Source organism: Taudactylus pleione, unplaced genomic scaffold (genome assembly GCF_031769625.1).
Source record: "Taudactylus pleione unplaced genomic scaffold, aTauple2 ptg000080l, whole genome shotgun sequence".
Classification (NCBI taxonomy): domain Eukaryota; kingdom Metazoa; phylum Chordata; class Amphibia; order Anura; family Myobatrachidae; genus Taudactylus; species Taudactylus pleione.
This window is the reverse complement of record NW_028284482.1, coordinates 9,156,663-9,171,948: the sequence shown is the minus strand read 5'-3', so window position 1 is coordinate 9,171,948 and position 15,286 is coordinate 9,156,663. Positions and strand designations below refer to the sequence as shown.

Below are 15,286 nucleotides of genomic sequence, written 5' to 3'. Positions count from 1 at the left end.
AAAGTGAAAGTACAGGCAGCAGACGCTAGCAGCAGTCACATACAATGCAAAGAAATTAATCCCTGCACTATCAGCGCTGATCCTCAACTACACAGACACAGAGCCTGGTAGGACACAGCGCTGCATACACAGACCTGTTCCAACGGAGGACAGGTATGCCGGGGGACCCAGACCACTATGCCACTGATCAGCAGCTTCCACCATGCTTCTGCAAAGATGGCCACCAAGGAGCAGAGAGGAGGCCGGCATGTGGGAGGAGCGCTTCCACAGGGCCAATCGGCAGGTGCAGAGAGGGCTGTGTGCAGCGGGGGAGGCGCCGGCTGTGTACAGGGAAGGCGCGCTCCCCTGGCATGCAATTAACCCCTGGGACGCCGCAGCGCTACCGCTCAGCTGCGGTCCGCTGTCCCAGGGGGTAGCAGAAGCGCAGGTTGATTACCTGGCTCCACGCTGCAGCCAGTCCCCAGGGAGCCCCCTGCCTGGGGACTCTGGACCATGTTTCAGCGGGGACCCCGCTGCTTACCTGCTGCCCCCTTGAATCCGGCCATGGTCCAAAACATCTGGGGTCACCGCTAGCTGTGACCCCAGATGCTTACCAGCATCCCCGGATCAGTACCGGAGTTCTGGTACCGGTGGGGTGTAGGGAAGATAGCATGGACGTCAGTAGTGACTGTCCATGCTGTACTTCCAGATGGGCAGCCACAGCTGACTTGAAGAAAACTTCAGGGGCTATTCTTAGCCCCCCTCTAAACAGGTGCTCCGACTCCGAGCCGGGCACCAACGAAACTGAGATGCCTTGGCTCAGGGGCGGGGTATAGGAGGGGGACCCTAGTGCATCCTGGGAGGCTGAAAACTTAACTCTATGGTGCCCGATGCCTGACGTCATCACCTATACCCCAAGGTATCCTGTGGATACCCTATGGACTTTGATGTAGAAATCCCGACAGAGGCAGGTAAGTAAGCTAACCTCCCCCTAGTGGTACCTAATCTTAACCTCCCACCAGGGGTGCCTAACCCCCTCTTACCACTCCCTAAACCTAACCCTCCCGGGGGGTGCCTAACCCTAACCTCTCCCTGGAGATGCCTAACCCTCCCACCTAGGGGTGCCTAACCCTAACCACCCTCCCCAAAACCCAATGCTAGCCCCGCTAACTGCCCTAAACACAACCCCCCCTGCGTATAACAGGACGGACGCCCCGGACTTACCTCGTTCGGGCACGTGTCATCCTGGATTCCGGCTTTGGGATTATGATAGGCATCAGTATTTCAATGCCTATCATAAATCCCTAGCCGGCATTCTGCTGTCGGGATTGTGACAAGGCCGCCGGTCACATAACTACATCCCTCTATCCTCAGGACCCCAAACAGTTCATGTTTTCCATGTCTCCTCACAGAATCACACGTGAAATAATTAGCTCCACCTGTGGATCTTTTAAAATGTGTCAGTGAATAATTACTACACCTGTGCACCTGCTGGGTGACCTGGAAAATGTGAACTATTTGGCATTTAAACTATGTCCTTGTCCTGCATTGTTTTGTACTGTAAGTAGCTATGTTCTTGTTTGCTCATTTGTTGATGTACTTTGTAAGGCAGTGCAGAACCCTTGTGACTCCATATAAATAAAAGGATGATAATAATAATACTGATGACCAAACCTGAGAACCACTGGAGGCCCTTTATGGCAGCTGCCAAGCACCAAGCCGGTGTATCAGGCAGGAAAAAATCTTCCAGCATGCTCGACAGATGCGATCATTTGTGCACGGATATGCTCACAACCAGACAGACAGATCAATTACCTGGCAGTGTACAGCAATGCAGATAATTGGATAGTTTGATCTGACAGTATATAGGCATACCGGTATAGCCATTATCCACATAATCACTTTTCCAGTAAAATACATGCATTTAAAAATATTTACTTTTTGTTGAGCTATGGACATCACAAGTAAACCTTTTCAGCCAAAGCTAGGCTCGCCATATCATCACTTTAATTTGGGACACAAGTGAATTACACAGGTTCTGTGGCTGATTAAAACCAGGTGAAATGGAGACTTGAAGTCAGCCAGCCAAAGAATATGTGTAATTCATAGATGTCCCGAATTAAACGGGTGATATGGCAAGCCTAGCCGAAGCAACATGTGTTCAATTACATCTTCTGGGACATGCTATAATTATTGAACATACTTACCGACCCTCTGCTTCAACATGACCCTTCCATCAGGTACAAAACGCTCTGCTCCAGGACTTACCACTTTTTTTATAATTGCGTTGGACTTGTTCATTGATGAGAATTGTGTTTAAAAAATACAGGTGACCACAATTATAAATTAAGTGGGAAGCACAGGAGCAGAGCATTTTGTGCCTGGTGGAAGGCGTTATGTCAGAGGGTATGTACTTACAGTCTAATTTATTTCTATTTTACATGAATATTATCTAACAAAGTCCAAAGGACAGTGTGAAGGATGCCTTCTAATGTACAGAATGAGGAAATGTACTTTAGAGTTAGTAAAATAGACACATTTCAGGATCAGCCATGTAAACATGTACTGTCACTGGAGAATAGGTATAGGTATGGACTGTCACTGGAGAATAGGTATAGAATAGGTATGGACTGTCACTGGAGAATAGGTATAGAATAGGTAGGGACTGTCACTGGAGAATAGGTAGGGACTGTCACTGGAGAATAGGTAGGTACTGTCACTGGAGAATAGGTAGGTACTGTCACTGGAGAATAGGTAGGTACTGTTACTGGAGAATAGGTAGGGACTGTCACTGGAGAATAGGTAAAGGTATCGACTGTCACTGGAAAATAGAAGGTATGGACAGGGCCGATGCTAGACTTCTAGGGACCCTAGGCAAAACTTCTGCATGCGCCCCGGGCCCCTTGTACTCATTTCGCCCCTCAGGTGGAAATGACTTTGCACAGGTGGAGTGGTGTATAAGTTTTGCGAGATAGAGAGATATATATACACACCCACAGTTTCAGAGGTGTAACTAGAACTTTTTGGGCCCCATAGCAACATTTTTAAGGGCCTCCCTAACTTGGGTCATACTCAATGCCCACAGTAGTAGTTCCCCTAAAATACTAAATGCCCACTGTAATGGTGCCCCTTATGTAGTGCCCCCAGTAGTAATAATGCCCCCAGTAGTAATGCCTGTTGTAGTTCCCCCAGTAGTAATGCCTGTTGTAGTGCCCCCATATGATGCCCCCAGTAGTAAGACCCCTGTAATGCCCCCTGTAGTAAGCGCACGCACATACACAAAAAAACAACAATACTTACCTTAAACCCCGCTCCAGTGCCTTCTGTCGTCCATCCCCAGCGCCTGCTAGCTCGGAACTATGGGAGTGAGGTCATGGGGTGGGGTGGGAAGAGGAGCCGGGCGCCTGCTGGTAACACAATCTCAGCGGGCACCCGGCAAATGGGGGGTGCGATCGGAGGGCCGGGCAGACTCATAAGCACCCTCTAGTGGTCGGTGCCCCTAGGAAGCTACCTAAGCTTGCCTAGTGGAAGCGCCGACCCTGGGTATGGACTGTCACTGTAGAATAGGTCCTATGTGCAGCTCGTTACAGCAGTACAATATTACAGCTGTAAACCAAATGTATATTTGTTTAGATTATACTGGAGGTCAGTAAACTTACATCACACACCAACATATTATTATACAGTACCGAGTTCTATGAAAAATCTCAAAAAATGACTAGTAAGGGCGGGTTACAACTATGCTCAACGCCAAAAGTCCAATAACAAACAGCCTCTCGATGCCCATGTCCACTGCATGGGCACAACCTCGGACTACTTTTCCCAGAAACGTTAGCGCGGCCCAGACTAGCGCCATGTTCTTCCTGCTGTCATCGCTGAACTACAAGCCCCAGTGCCGCCCGCGGCGCGCATGCGCAGTTACTGTGTTGAGTATGGCTACGGTGCTGTCCAGAGCTCTGAAGCTGCCAGGTGAGAGCTAAGGGAAATAAGGGTGCCTGGGGTGGGTTATAAAGCGGGGGATATAGGACCGGGTGTGTTGCTTAGTCATGATGTGTGATGAGTGTTACAGGCTTGTTTGAGAAGGGGATAGAACTGCAAAATGGTTCATTTACAATATGCGGTACTATGCGCTAAATAATAGTATGCATCATGTTTGTTTTATAGTAGAAACAACAATTATGTGTTTTTATTATTCTGATGTCCTATACGGGAGATCCTAATGTGCACATATTAATGTCATTGTCCTGCATGTTATGGCATGATATACCCCCAAGCAGGGGATCATTAGAGCCTATCCCATTGAAAATATCCATCACAACTGAAGGTGCTAATCATATAATGGTGACATCCTATGTATAATAGGCGAAATGCACCTTCTGTTACTGCTTCCTATGAGCCTACTATTGTATTTTCGTAGTTAAAACACTTTACTGTATAGTTGTGTCTTTCATTATAACGTTGTTATAATGGGAAATTTACGATGGTGAAATGTTTAGAGCATGTTTTTCTACTTATGATTCTCTGTACAGAGTCAGGTATGTGTTTGATGTGCACTGTTGGTGTTTTAAGTTCTCAGATGGAAAAAAGACACCTTGCTACTAAAAATAAACATGAGCTGGAATTGCAAGGGAAAATAAATAATCCTTTTCTTCACTGAAGATATCTGCTCACTCTGACAATCAAACAAAATATGCAGCAGCCCTCCCTGTAAAAGGTTATTTACTTAGTGGCGTTTCAGATGCAGATTTTAAAGTATGCATTTCAGACAAGCATATTATTTTTAACTGGTTTGAAATGGATCCAACTCTCTAGCATTCAAGAAACTTTGTAAAGATGCAATATAGGTATGGTCTCGCTTGGTACAATGATTTTAGCTTCACAAACATTTACTTGCACCAAACGTGTTAAAAAACTTAAGTAGTCAGCCTTCAGTCATAAACACCTCGTGTGTTTTTCTAGAAAGAAAACTGGTTGAGGCAGTGTTTTCCTTCTGTCTCTCCATATGAAGTGAATAGATAAGCTAAAATGCACTTATCAAGACTCTCATGACATGACGTTCGCAATGTATGAAACTCAAAACAAATGGTCACCACTAGCTTCCAATTCTGCTTATACTGTGGGTGTGTGTACTTTCCGGCATGTTGATTTGAGGAAAAAAAATATATGTATCATACATATAATGTCATGTTATACAGTATAACATGATGATAATAAAGTTTTCCCATTCAGAGCGGTTTGTAGTTCATGCTCCGGACAGTCCGGTAATCACAGACTGTCTGGAGTCCGGATGCCTGCTCATCCCGGACGGGTGGTGTCCAGGAATTCTCAGACCACTATTGCGCTACACCTTCGGCCCACCCCTGCCACCCTCCTGGCTGCGTAGATCAGCCCCGGCACGCATGTAGAGTTCTGGCTCCTAAGCCCACCACGGTCCTTCTCCACCCAGGCAACCTACCGCTCCTATGAGCAGTGACGAGGGACAGAGTTAGTATGGACTTGAAAGGAGGACTCACCTCGGAGACGACCTAAGTGCGGGATGTACCATGCGTCGCATATTGCATACGATGCATCTTGCCACTTATTGCATGCATAGCAGTGTTTTATAATTATGTATGCATGAATAATTGCAAATAAAAATGGAAAGGACATCTCTTCCGGTAAGAGTTATCCTTTGCGCTGTGAGGACTTTCGGTTTTATGACCTGGGAGTCCTACTGCGCATGCGTAGCCGTCTGCCTGTGATGTGCAAGCCTCTCAGGGGAATGCTGAAGAAAGGAAGCCCGTAGGCAACACCATCTATAGATGGAGTTGCCTATCTGGTAAAACCTTTGGAAAGATTCGCTTTCTAGAGCTTGATACATATGAGAATGCAGTAAACCACATCTCACTCTTAGCACATCCCGCTCACAGTGTGAGCCTGCCTGGGGGCGCAGCATGTGATAATATAAATATTATGCGTGAGACCCGGATAGCGACGGGCAATCCGTCGCTCCGGGTCTCGTACCAAAGGGGGCGTGCTGTCACTTTGGTGGGCGGGCCGGGGGAGTGGCTGCCCAGACGGAGGCGTTCCCATGTGAAGGCCCCACTGACATCACGAGTGATGTCAGTGGGAGAGATTTCGGCTCTGTTAGAGCCGAAATCTCTCTGGGGCTTGCGGCAATGAGACCGGCCCTGATTGAGAGCGAGCGCTCTGTCAGAGCGACCGGCTCTGAATCAGGGCCAATGTACCCACACTGAGCGATATGTCGTTCAGTGCCGGCATCCTTCCTCATCCCTGAACATGCACAACCTGACTATATCGTCAGGTTGGGCAGTATGTTCAGGCGATGACAGATGCGGGAGCGCGCATCGCTGGTCGTTGCCGAATATACACTGCACGATTAATGAACGATATAACAATGTCGTTATGGCCATTATTGTTCAATTGTCCATTTATATCGTGTAGTGGATATGCACCTTAAGAAATCTTATTTATTTAAAAAAAAAAATTTTTAAATTTATAAGATTTCTTATTCAATGGTTGTATGACCATTTTTTTCACAACTATAGCGCTGTATAAGTTTGTCTTTACTTCCTCCATATGTTGCATATAAATCAATGCACATATAAAAATATTTGTTAGCCTCATTCTGTCCATGTGCTAGTTATGGAAAGAAGTTCCTGGTGTGAGTCTTGACAAAGGTCCAGCACTATAGGATTAAAATCTCAATTGCCTTCATGTTTTACTTGTGACTTGTGTGCATGTGCAATACTTTTGGTGGTATGTAATAAAAAGTTTTTAGACTTTTAAACTGGATCCAATTGTGAGTGCCCTCTGTGTGACCTTACATGGGGGTTGGTGGTGACACTGTGTTTGCACAGGAGGATGCCTGTTAACATGGAGGATGCATGTATTGTAATCATGTACTACGTCTACATGTCATGTCTTGGCTGTGTCCGCCTGGGGGAGGCAGTGCTGCAGTGGTGACATTATATCGGTGATGGGGGGATCTGTGATAGGTAAAATGGAGGAAGCGACCTCCATTACAAGTTGTGCGTCTGGGAGAAGTAGTGTTCCCGCTAGGCTGTTTGAGCGGGGCACCGCGCCCTGCCCCATTGTAAAGTGGCAAAATGCGCCCTGCCCTTATAGTGGCGCCCCGATAAAGCAGCCTGCCCTGTTCCGTCCCCACCCGCAGGCCACAATGTCGCGGAGGTGGGAAGTTTCCGATGCGATGTACGATGTTCCTGGAAACTCCCCTCCTCCATTTTATGGCAGACAACGGGAGAAGTGAAGAGAAGCAGCATCGTCTATAAGCGGAGTGTGCCTTTAAAAAGTGAGTATCGCCTGTACACCCTGAACCACCAATACATACCCCTGCCCCACCAAAGCATACCCCTGGCCCACCAATGAGTTTTAACCCCTGCCCCACCAATGCATACCCCTGGCCCAAAATGTGTTTTAACCCCTGCGCCACCAATGCATACACAAGCTTAAATTCACAATTTCAGCTAAATATTATACATCAAATAAACAAACTGCATTTGCATTTATTGCGTCAAACGGTAATAACTGTTAAAAAATAATTATTTACAAATGTTCAACTTAAAAACCTTCAAAAATTAAACTTTTTCAATATGACAATTTGTGCCGCATTGAAGCCCTCGTTAGTGATATTGCTGACAAACGGAACATCTCAGTGGGTACTGTGCACAACATTGTTCATGAGCAACTGGGGTACAGGAAAAAGTGTTCACGCGGGGTACCGAATTCAACGTGCATAGGTTCACAAAACCAGTAGGATGGGATTGTCTCTCGTGCACTTGACTAGGTACCATGAGAAGGGGAGTGCAGTTCCTGCAGTGTATTGTGACAGGTGATGAAACGTGGGTGCATCATGTGACACCAGAGATGAAGCAAGCATCCATGACATGGAACACGCATCATCCCCACCTTCAAAGAAATTCAAAACCACTCATCAGCAAAGAAGGTCATGGTGACCGTGTTTTGGGACCACAAGGGCGTGCCTTACCACAGGAGATACTGTTAATGCTGCCTGCTATTGTGACAAATTGAGACGGTTGCAGAGGGCAATTCGTCGAAAACGACCTGGTTTGCTACGAACAGACATCTTATTGCTGCACGGTAACGCCAGGCTCTACTCAGCCAACCGCACACGTGAGTTGTTACGGCGCTACCATTGGGAGGTACTGGACCATTCTGCCTACAGGCCATGACCGGCAGAGTGATTTCCATCTCTTTGGACCATTGAAGGAGCACCTGAGTGGAAGGTGATTCGCAAGTGACTGTGAAATTCAGCAAGACATTATGTTCTGGCTTCAGGCGCTTGACATTGATTTCTTCTATCATGGAATAGATGACTGTGTTGTTGGAGCAAACGCTTAGACAAGTATGGGTACTATGTGGAAAAATAATCTGTACCAAAGCCATATAATTTGTACGTATATATACACAAGTTTAATACATTTGCGCAATGAGAGGTCTTGTCACCTTATTTATTAAACCACCCTGGTTCATACCTTACAACATTCCGGATTAATTGTACCACACTCCTAATCCACCCACACTACTGGTTTGAATAATATGCACCTTTCCAACAGTTCATTCCCATTTTGACCGGTATATATCACTATTAGGAGATATGTAATGTGTGTTTTTCTGCTACAATGATAATATACCATGCTTCCTTTAATCTGTCTGCAGTGTCTGCCAATGCCAATTCTCAGTATATAATTTTTTTATGAAGGTTTTCTCCTTGAACTTCGCACCTGTTGTACATGTAGTAGTAAACTTTTGTTTTTTCAGAATATAATTTTCCTATACAAGTTTAAATATATTTGCTATTATACTGTTGTGTTTTTCCAATGAAGACCTCCATATGTGAGACATGCAAATTTTGTTAGATTACTATTTTATTCAATTGTCCACTGGAGTTTTAGTTTGCTTTGTCCTTCTTCTAAAAATATACTGGTATCCAGTATAAGTAATTGTGTTACTAGCCGAGGCGGATTCAGATTTCTTTCACATGCTGTAATTAGATTTCACAATGCAGCTATTGTCATTGGTGAAAGGGCCTCATATTTCAGATAAGGCACCTGTAGAAAGAATGTATCTACTGTAAACCTTTGATAAAGGTTTTAATTTTTTTTTCTTAACCCTTTGTCGAGAATCAATCTGAAAATGTACCTTTCTCTAAACTCCTTATGTGGCATCGGACATGGCTTTAAAGACAATGAGGGACATTTATTTAAGTAGTTTGCTACTGAAATAATTTGCATTAGAATGCCCCAAGTATAGGTTACGGCACACCCTCCAACATGGTGCAAACAAAGGGGTTGGACTCATCAGTTCAACACTTATGGTGGGTACACATTTGCACGATATCTGGCCGATTTGGGCAAATCGGAATGGCATATCGTGCAGTGTTTATGCCCGACTGTTATCACACGACATCGTATGCAAGGCTATACATATTAATAAAAGATGGCACAGTGATCGTTCCGTCATTCATTAAATCTTTTAAGTGGATACCCGCAATCTCCTTTTTGAGCAGGGCGAAGTGAAATCTCCCCCTCCATTGGCACGATTGCCGGTCGTACAAGTGTGTAGCCTCAGGTGGCATTCAAATGAACCTTGTGCACAAAAACAATGTGCTTCATGCGGAATAGAGATATGAGCAGAAACAAGCGTTTCCTCCTGTAAATACTCGCAAGGTGCCCAGCCACACATTGAGGAATTTTGACCTTAATTAAATCTCCCATATAGGCAAAGGAGGGGAACAAGAGCATGGTGTAGCCTTCATCTGAATAGTAGTAGTTTCTCTAAACTTGCGTAGTGGAGAGGTCCTGACCACACATCCAATAGCTGTTCGAGAAGGCCAGCAATCCTCCCATCTCGAGCTTAGAGATACATGTGTCAGAAATGCCATACACATCTTTACAATAAAGACTGACTGACTGCTTGTGTGTGTATCTAATGGTTATGTTGAGGTGAGGCGCTGCTTTTCATTTATAAATCTCCTCATACACCCGTCCTTTTTGCACGAGATGCCTGGCGAGACTTGGACACTCTGCCACAGTAGCGATTTCCATGCTAGAGTACTTTTTCCCTGAATTTTGCGTCTTAATTTGTTAATGTACTAATTATTGGCCATTGGGCCTTTTTCTTGTCGGGTGATCTTTGGTGAGAGGGTGAGAGGATACTGTTAGGAACATCCCGGATATATCAGCCTCCACAATTCCACACCTTGGGGTATCCTAGTGGAAAGGACTTATAGTAAAGCATTGTAGAGTAAAGATGACCTACTGATCTTATCATATTGTATAACTCTTATATTTAAATATTTCTTCTGTGTAGTGCCCTCTGGTTTTTGTATTTCTGCATCATTGTCCGATTCTTACGAATGAGATTTACTAAGGGTGACAGCTTTTTTACAACTGTCTGTTTTAGCGTAAGATTAAGGCATTGTTTCTTTTATTTATTTTACATACATACATACACACAGCGGGTAAAATAAGTATTGAACACATCAACATTTTTATCTCCGTAAATATATATGGGGCTATTGTAATGAAATTTTCACCAAATGTCAGCAACAACCCATGCAATCCACAACTGCAAAGAAATCAAACCATAGATGTCCATAAATTAAGTTCTGTGTAATAATGTGAAATGACACAGGGAAAAAGTATTGAACACATGAAGAAAGGGAGGTGCAAAAAGGCATGGAAAGCTAAGACACCATCTGAAATATATCAGTAATTAGAAAGCAATCCTGCCCCTTGTCAGTGCAAATTAATATAAACTGGTTCAATCCCAACTGATGGCCTATAAAATGTGTCTCATTACCAAGGTATTGCACAAGAAACCTCACATGATGGGTAAAAACAAAGAGCTCTCTCAAGACCTTTGCAACCTTATTGTTGCAAAACATACTGATGGCATTGGATACAGAAGAATTTCTAAACTTCTGAATGTTCCAGTGAGCACTGTTGGGGGCCATAATCCGGAAGTGGAAAGAACATAATTTCACCATAAACCGGCCATGACCAGGTGCTCCTCGATTTCTGACAGAGGAGTCAAAAGAATTATCAGAAGAGTTGTCCAAGAGCCAAAGACCACTTGTGGAGAGCTTCAGAAAGACCTGGAATTATCAGGTACAATTGTTTCAAAGAACACAATAAGTAAAGCACTCAACCTCCATGGCCTGTATTCACTCTCACCACGCAAGACTCCATTGCTGAAGAAAAGCATGTTGAAGCTCATTTAAAGTTTGCTGCATAACATTTGGACAAGCCTGTTAAATACTGGGAGAATATAGTCTGGTCAGATGAGACCAAAATTGAACTCTTTGGATGCCATTATACACACCATATTTGGAGGAGAAATGGCACTGCACATCACCCCAAAAACACCATACCAACAGTGAAGTTTGGAGGTGGGAACATCATGGTGTGGGGCTGGTTTTCAGCATACAGTACTGGCATACTTCATGTAATTGAAGGAAGGATGAATAGAAAAATATACCGAGACATTCTTGATAAAATCTGCTGCCATCTACCAGGATGCTGAAGAGGAAACGAAGGTGGACATTTCAGCAAGACAAATCCCAAACTCACAGTCAAGGACACGCTCAATTGCTTTCAGAGAAAGAAAATAAAGCTGCTAGATTGGCCCAGCCAATCACCTGACTTGAATCCAATTGAAAATCTATGAAAAGAACTAAAGATAGAAGAGGCCCACAAAACCTTCAAGATTTGAAGACTGTTTGTGTGGAAGAATGGGACAAAATCACACCTGAGCAATGCATGCGACTAGTTTCTCCATACAGGAGGCGTCTTGAAGGCTTTTATTGCACCTCCCTTTCTTCATGTGTTCAATACTTTTTTCCCGGTGTCATTTCACATTCTTACACATAACTTAATTTATGGACATCTATTATTTGATTTCTTTGCATGTTTGGATTGCATGGGTTGTTACTGACATTTGGTGAAAAGGTCATTACAATGGCCCCATTACAAATATATTTACTGAGAAAAATGTTGATGTGTTCAATACTTATTTTACCTGCTGTGTGTGTGTGTGTGTGTGTGTGTGTGTATATTTGTGTATACAATATATATACACACACGCGCACTTTTTTTTTTTTTTGGTTTGCCTTTTTAGATTTCAGCTGCTTTGCTTTTGGGAACACGCCTGCGTTCTGTGAAACTCCCACGACACCCCCATTGCATGCCCACGAGATGGCCTTTTTTTGCGTTCACTTTAGGCCACTGCCCAGCAATGCTCAGGACCTAAGGGTTAGTAGTTGGTTCATGTTTCACATACTGATTGCTCTAAAGTGGCTGAACAAGGGGCCTGATTCAGACCCACTCGCAAGCGGCTGTCCGCTCGCAAGTGGGTCGATGTTGTGCACTGCGCATGCGCACGACGGCGGGAGCTCCGTCGTGCGCATGTGCCAGACGCGACGAGCGAAGGACTTTCCTTCGCTCGTTGTTTCTGATCAAAGGGGGCGTGCTGTCGATGTTGATTGACAGCACGCCCCTTTTGGTGGGCGTGCCGGGGGCGTGCCTCCCAGACGGAGGCGTTCCCAAGGGAACGCCTACCGTCAGAAGCCGGCCCACTGACATCACTAGTGATGTCAGTGGGAGTGATTTTGGCTCTGATAGAGCCAAAATCACTCCGGGCCTTGCAGTTGAGAAACTCAACCGCAGGCTCCGGCTCGCAGTGGCGATGGTCGCGATGGTCAAGACCATCGCGGCCATCAACCTGCACGCTCGTATAGGCTGTGGGTGGTGACCCACAGCTATACGAGCGTCCAGGAGAACGCTCCATAATTATGGAGGACGGCCCTCATTCAGAGCGTGCGCTCTGCTCAGAGCGTCCGGCTCTGAATGAGGGCCAAGGTTTACAGGCTCTTTTGGGGCTGTAGGAGAAAACAAGGAATAGATTTTACCGATTTACATTTTAAAGTATTTCAAATATAAGATACAAAGGCTGCACATTGTTGTAATAGTTTAAGCAGATTAAATGTATAGAATGTTTCTATGTCTGTGGAACATCCGGCAAATTGTGTTCATCATTACAGTATACCTATTAGTTAAAACCAGTTAGGTACGTGCACTGCTTGTGCTGAGTGGTCATTGAAAGAACGTACCAGATATAATTGGGTTTACCCAGCCCACTTCCAGTTCATACTGCATGTCATGTCCAAAAGCTCTCATTCCTCTCCTGTAAGTGGTGATATATACAGGCTGAGTGTAACCCAAACAAAATCTTAGTTCTTGTTTACCACCATAGATTAAGTATGTAATGTTCTGTACATACTGTAATGCTCCATTTAATCTGCTTTGAGCAAAGATTAAGCTGGAATCACTGGAGGGTGCATAGGTACTATTTAGTGCTGCTAAGTAAATATTTTTCTACTTCAGGGTCCATAGGGGTCCACAGGGTAACCTTGGGGTATAGCTAGATCCTGGATCCTCGGGCACCACGGAGTTAAAGCTTTCAGCTGCTCCCAGGAAGCACTTGGGTCCAACCTCCCCTATACCCCGCCCCCGAGCCACAGGCACCTCAGTTTTAGATGGTGGCCGGCCGGAGTCGGGTCACCCTGCGGGGTGGGCTGCAGGAGCAGCCCCCTAAAGCTTTTAATTTTTTATTTAACTTAGTTAAATTTATTTATTTATTTTTTACTACAGTTTTTCTCCAGAGCGGCAGCGCTGGGCTGTCTGTACAGACGCCCACGCTGCCGCTCCTTCTCCCTGCTGGCGCCGCGACTCCAGCACTGAACTGGGGATCGCGGCGGGGGAAGCCAGAGTCTGTACTAGCCGGACTCTGGTTTCCCCCGGGACTGCTGCCGGGTTCCTTTCAAATGCAGTCCCATGCCCCCGGTCTAGGGGACAGACCGGGGGCGCTAGCGGTGGCGGCGCCCCCCCCCCTCCAGCGGAGGCATACCCCGCCAGACCACCAGGGTTAATATCGCGGCAAGCGGGATGCCGGCAACCCGGGGGTTAATATGCTAGCCAGGGGAGGAAGCCTTCCCTGTCTAGCGGCTCCTCCCCTCGGCTCAGCGCACCTTTCAGCTCGTAATCTGGCGTCGCTGAGCTGCAGATTACTCGGGCCACTCCTCCTCTGAGGTCTCCAGCGGCCATTTTCTTACTGGCAGCGCAGATACTCTCAGGGAGCACGCGGACCGGTCCCCCTGTGTACCTCTCCCCTGCAAAAGGACAGTGTACACAGCGCTATAGCCCTCCCAGACACTGAATCTGGGAGGTTGATTGTAGTGGAAAGGTGCAGTGAGTATATCTTCCTGCATGGTATGTGACTTTTGCTAGTGCTGCCTGTCTGTGTCTTTTTTTTCTACTTACTGTCCGCCTATACCTATCCCTTTCCTTCTCCTACAAGCCCTACAGGTGTGCGGGGGAAGGGTGTTTCTACTGACCTCACCTATATAGATCACGTATTTGTGAGGTCCGTCACATACAGTTGTGTGCTTCACGGTGCCATATTGTGGGCTGTTGTCCAGCACACAGGTGAGTGCGCACGTTTTCTTCCAACGTCATGTCCGAGGAGGAGATTGAGCACTCCGGGGCTCCGGTATTGTTCTCCTGCAGGCGCTGTTCTGCAGGAGTGGATAGGGAGGATTTGTCACAGGACGGCCTGTGCGGACAGTGCCAGGCGCTCCCTGGTATGTCTAAACCTCCCATGTCGCAGGAGCCACCATGGGCGATGTTTTCCCAGGTGCTGGTGTCCATCGCGGACCGTCTGTCGGTCCCGACTGCCGCCCCTACTAGGGCGTTGCCCCAGCCTGCCATCCCCCATTCCCCGGGTGTCCCACAATTATTGCAGACTCCCCCGGGGTCTCAGCCTGTGCGGGGTTGCCAATGTATATTCAGTCCTCCCCTGTGGCACAGCAGGCTGTGGTGCCGTTTCAGGCTCCTGTGGCGACTCCTCCACCCTGGGTGGATGCGCTTTCCCACACTGTCCATGATTTGGCGGCAACATCTTCGGCTTTTCAGTCGATGTTGCGCAGTGACGTGCCCTCCAGGGCGTCTAAACGCTCAGTCATGGCGCAGGCTGCGCATCTTCCGGATTCTGAGGGGTCCTCGGATGATGGTGAGGTGCAGGATGACTCAGCCTCAGATGCCTCAGTCCAGGAGGTAGACACTAAGTCTTCCATCAATGTGCGGGCTCTGGTTAAGGCGGTGCGGGCCATTCTTCTGATTGAGGATGAGGCACCCGCTCCCAAGTCGAGGTATCCTAGTTTTAAAAGAGCTAAGGTTACTTCTGCAGCGTTCCCCTTGTCTGATCA

General features: G+C 46.3%; 1 protein-coding gene across 5 annotated transcripts in view; it reads left to right on the top strand.

The window, feature by feature from the left end:
• The first annotated feature begins 2,339 nt into the window (after positions 1-2,339).
• The window catches only part of FAM234B (family with sequence similarity 234 member B), an 83,013-nt gene continuing 70,066 nt past the window's right edge, over positions 2,340-15,286 (top strand). For 2 of the 5 annotated variants that reach the window (XM_088468052.1, XM_088468049.1), the window contains exon 1: positions 3,910-3,948. In XM_088468052.1, coding sequence (XP_088324178.1) covers positions 3,912-3,948 — 37 coding nt within the window. In that variant the 5' untranslated portion in view covers positions 3,910-3,911. Of the gene's footprint in view, positions 2,386-3,885; positions 3,949-15,286 lie in introns of those variants that run through there. The other 3 variants (XM_088468053.1, XM_088468051.1, XM_088468050.1) reach the window with 3 other exon arrangements.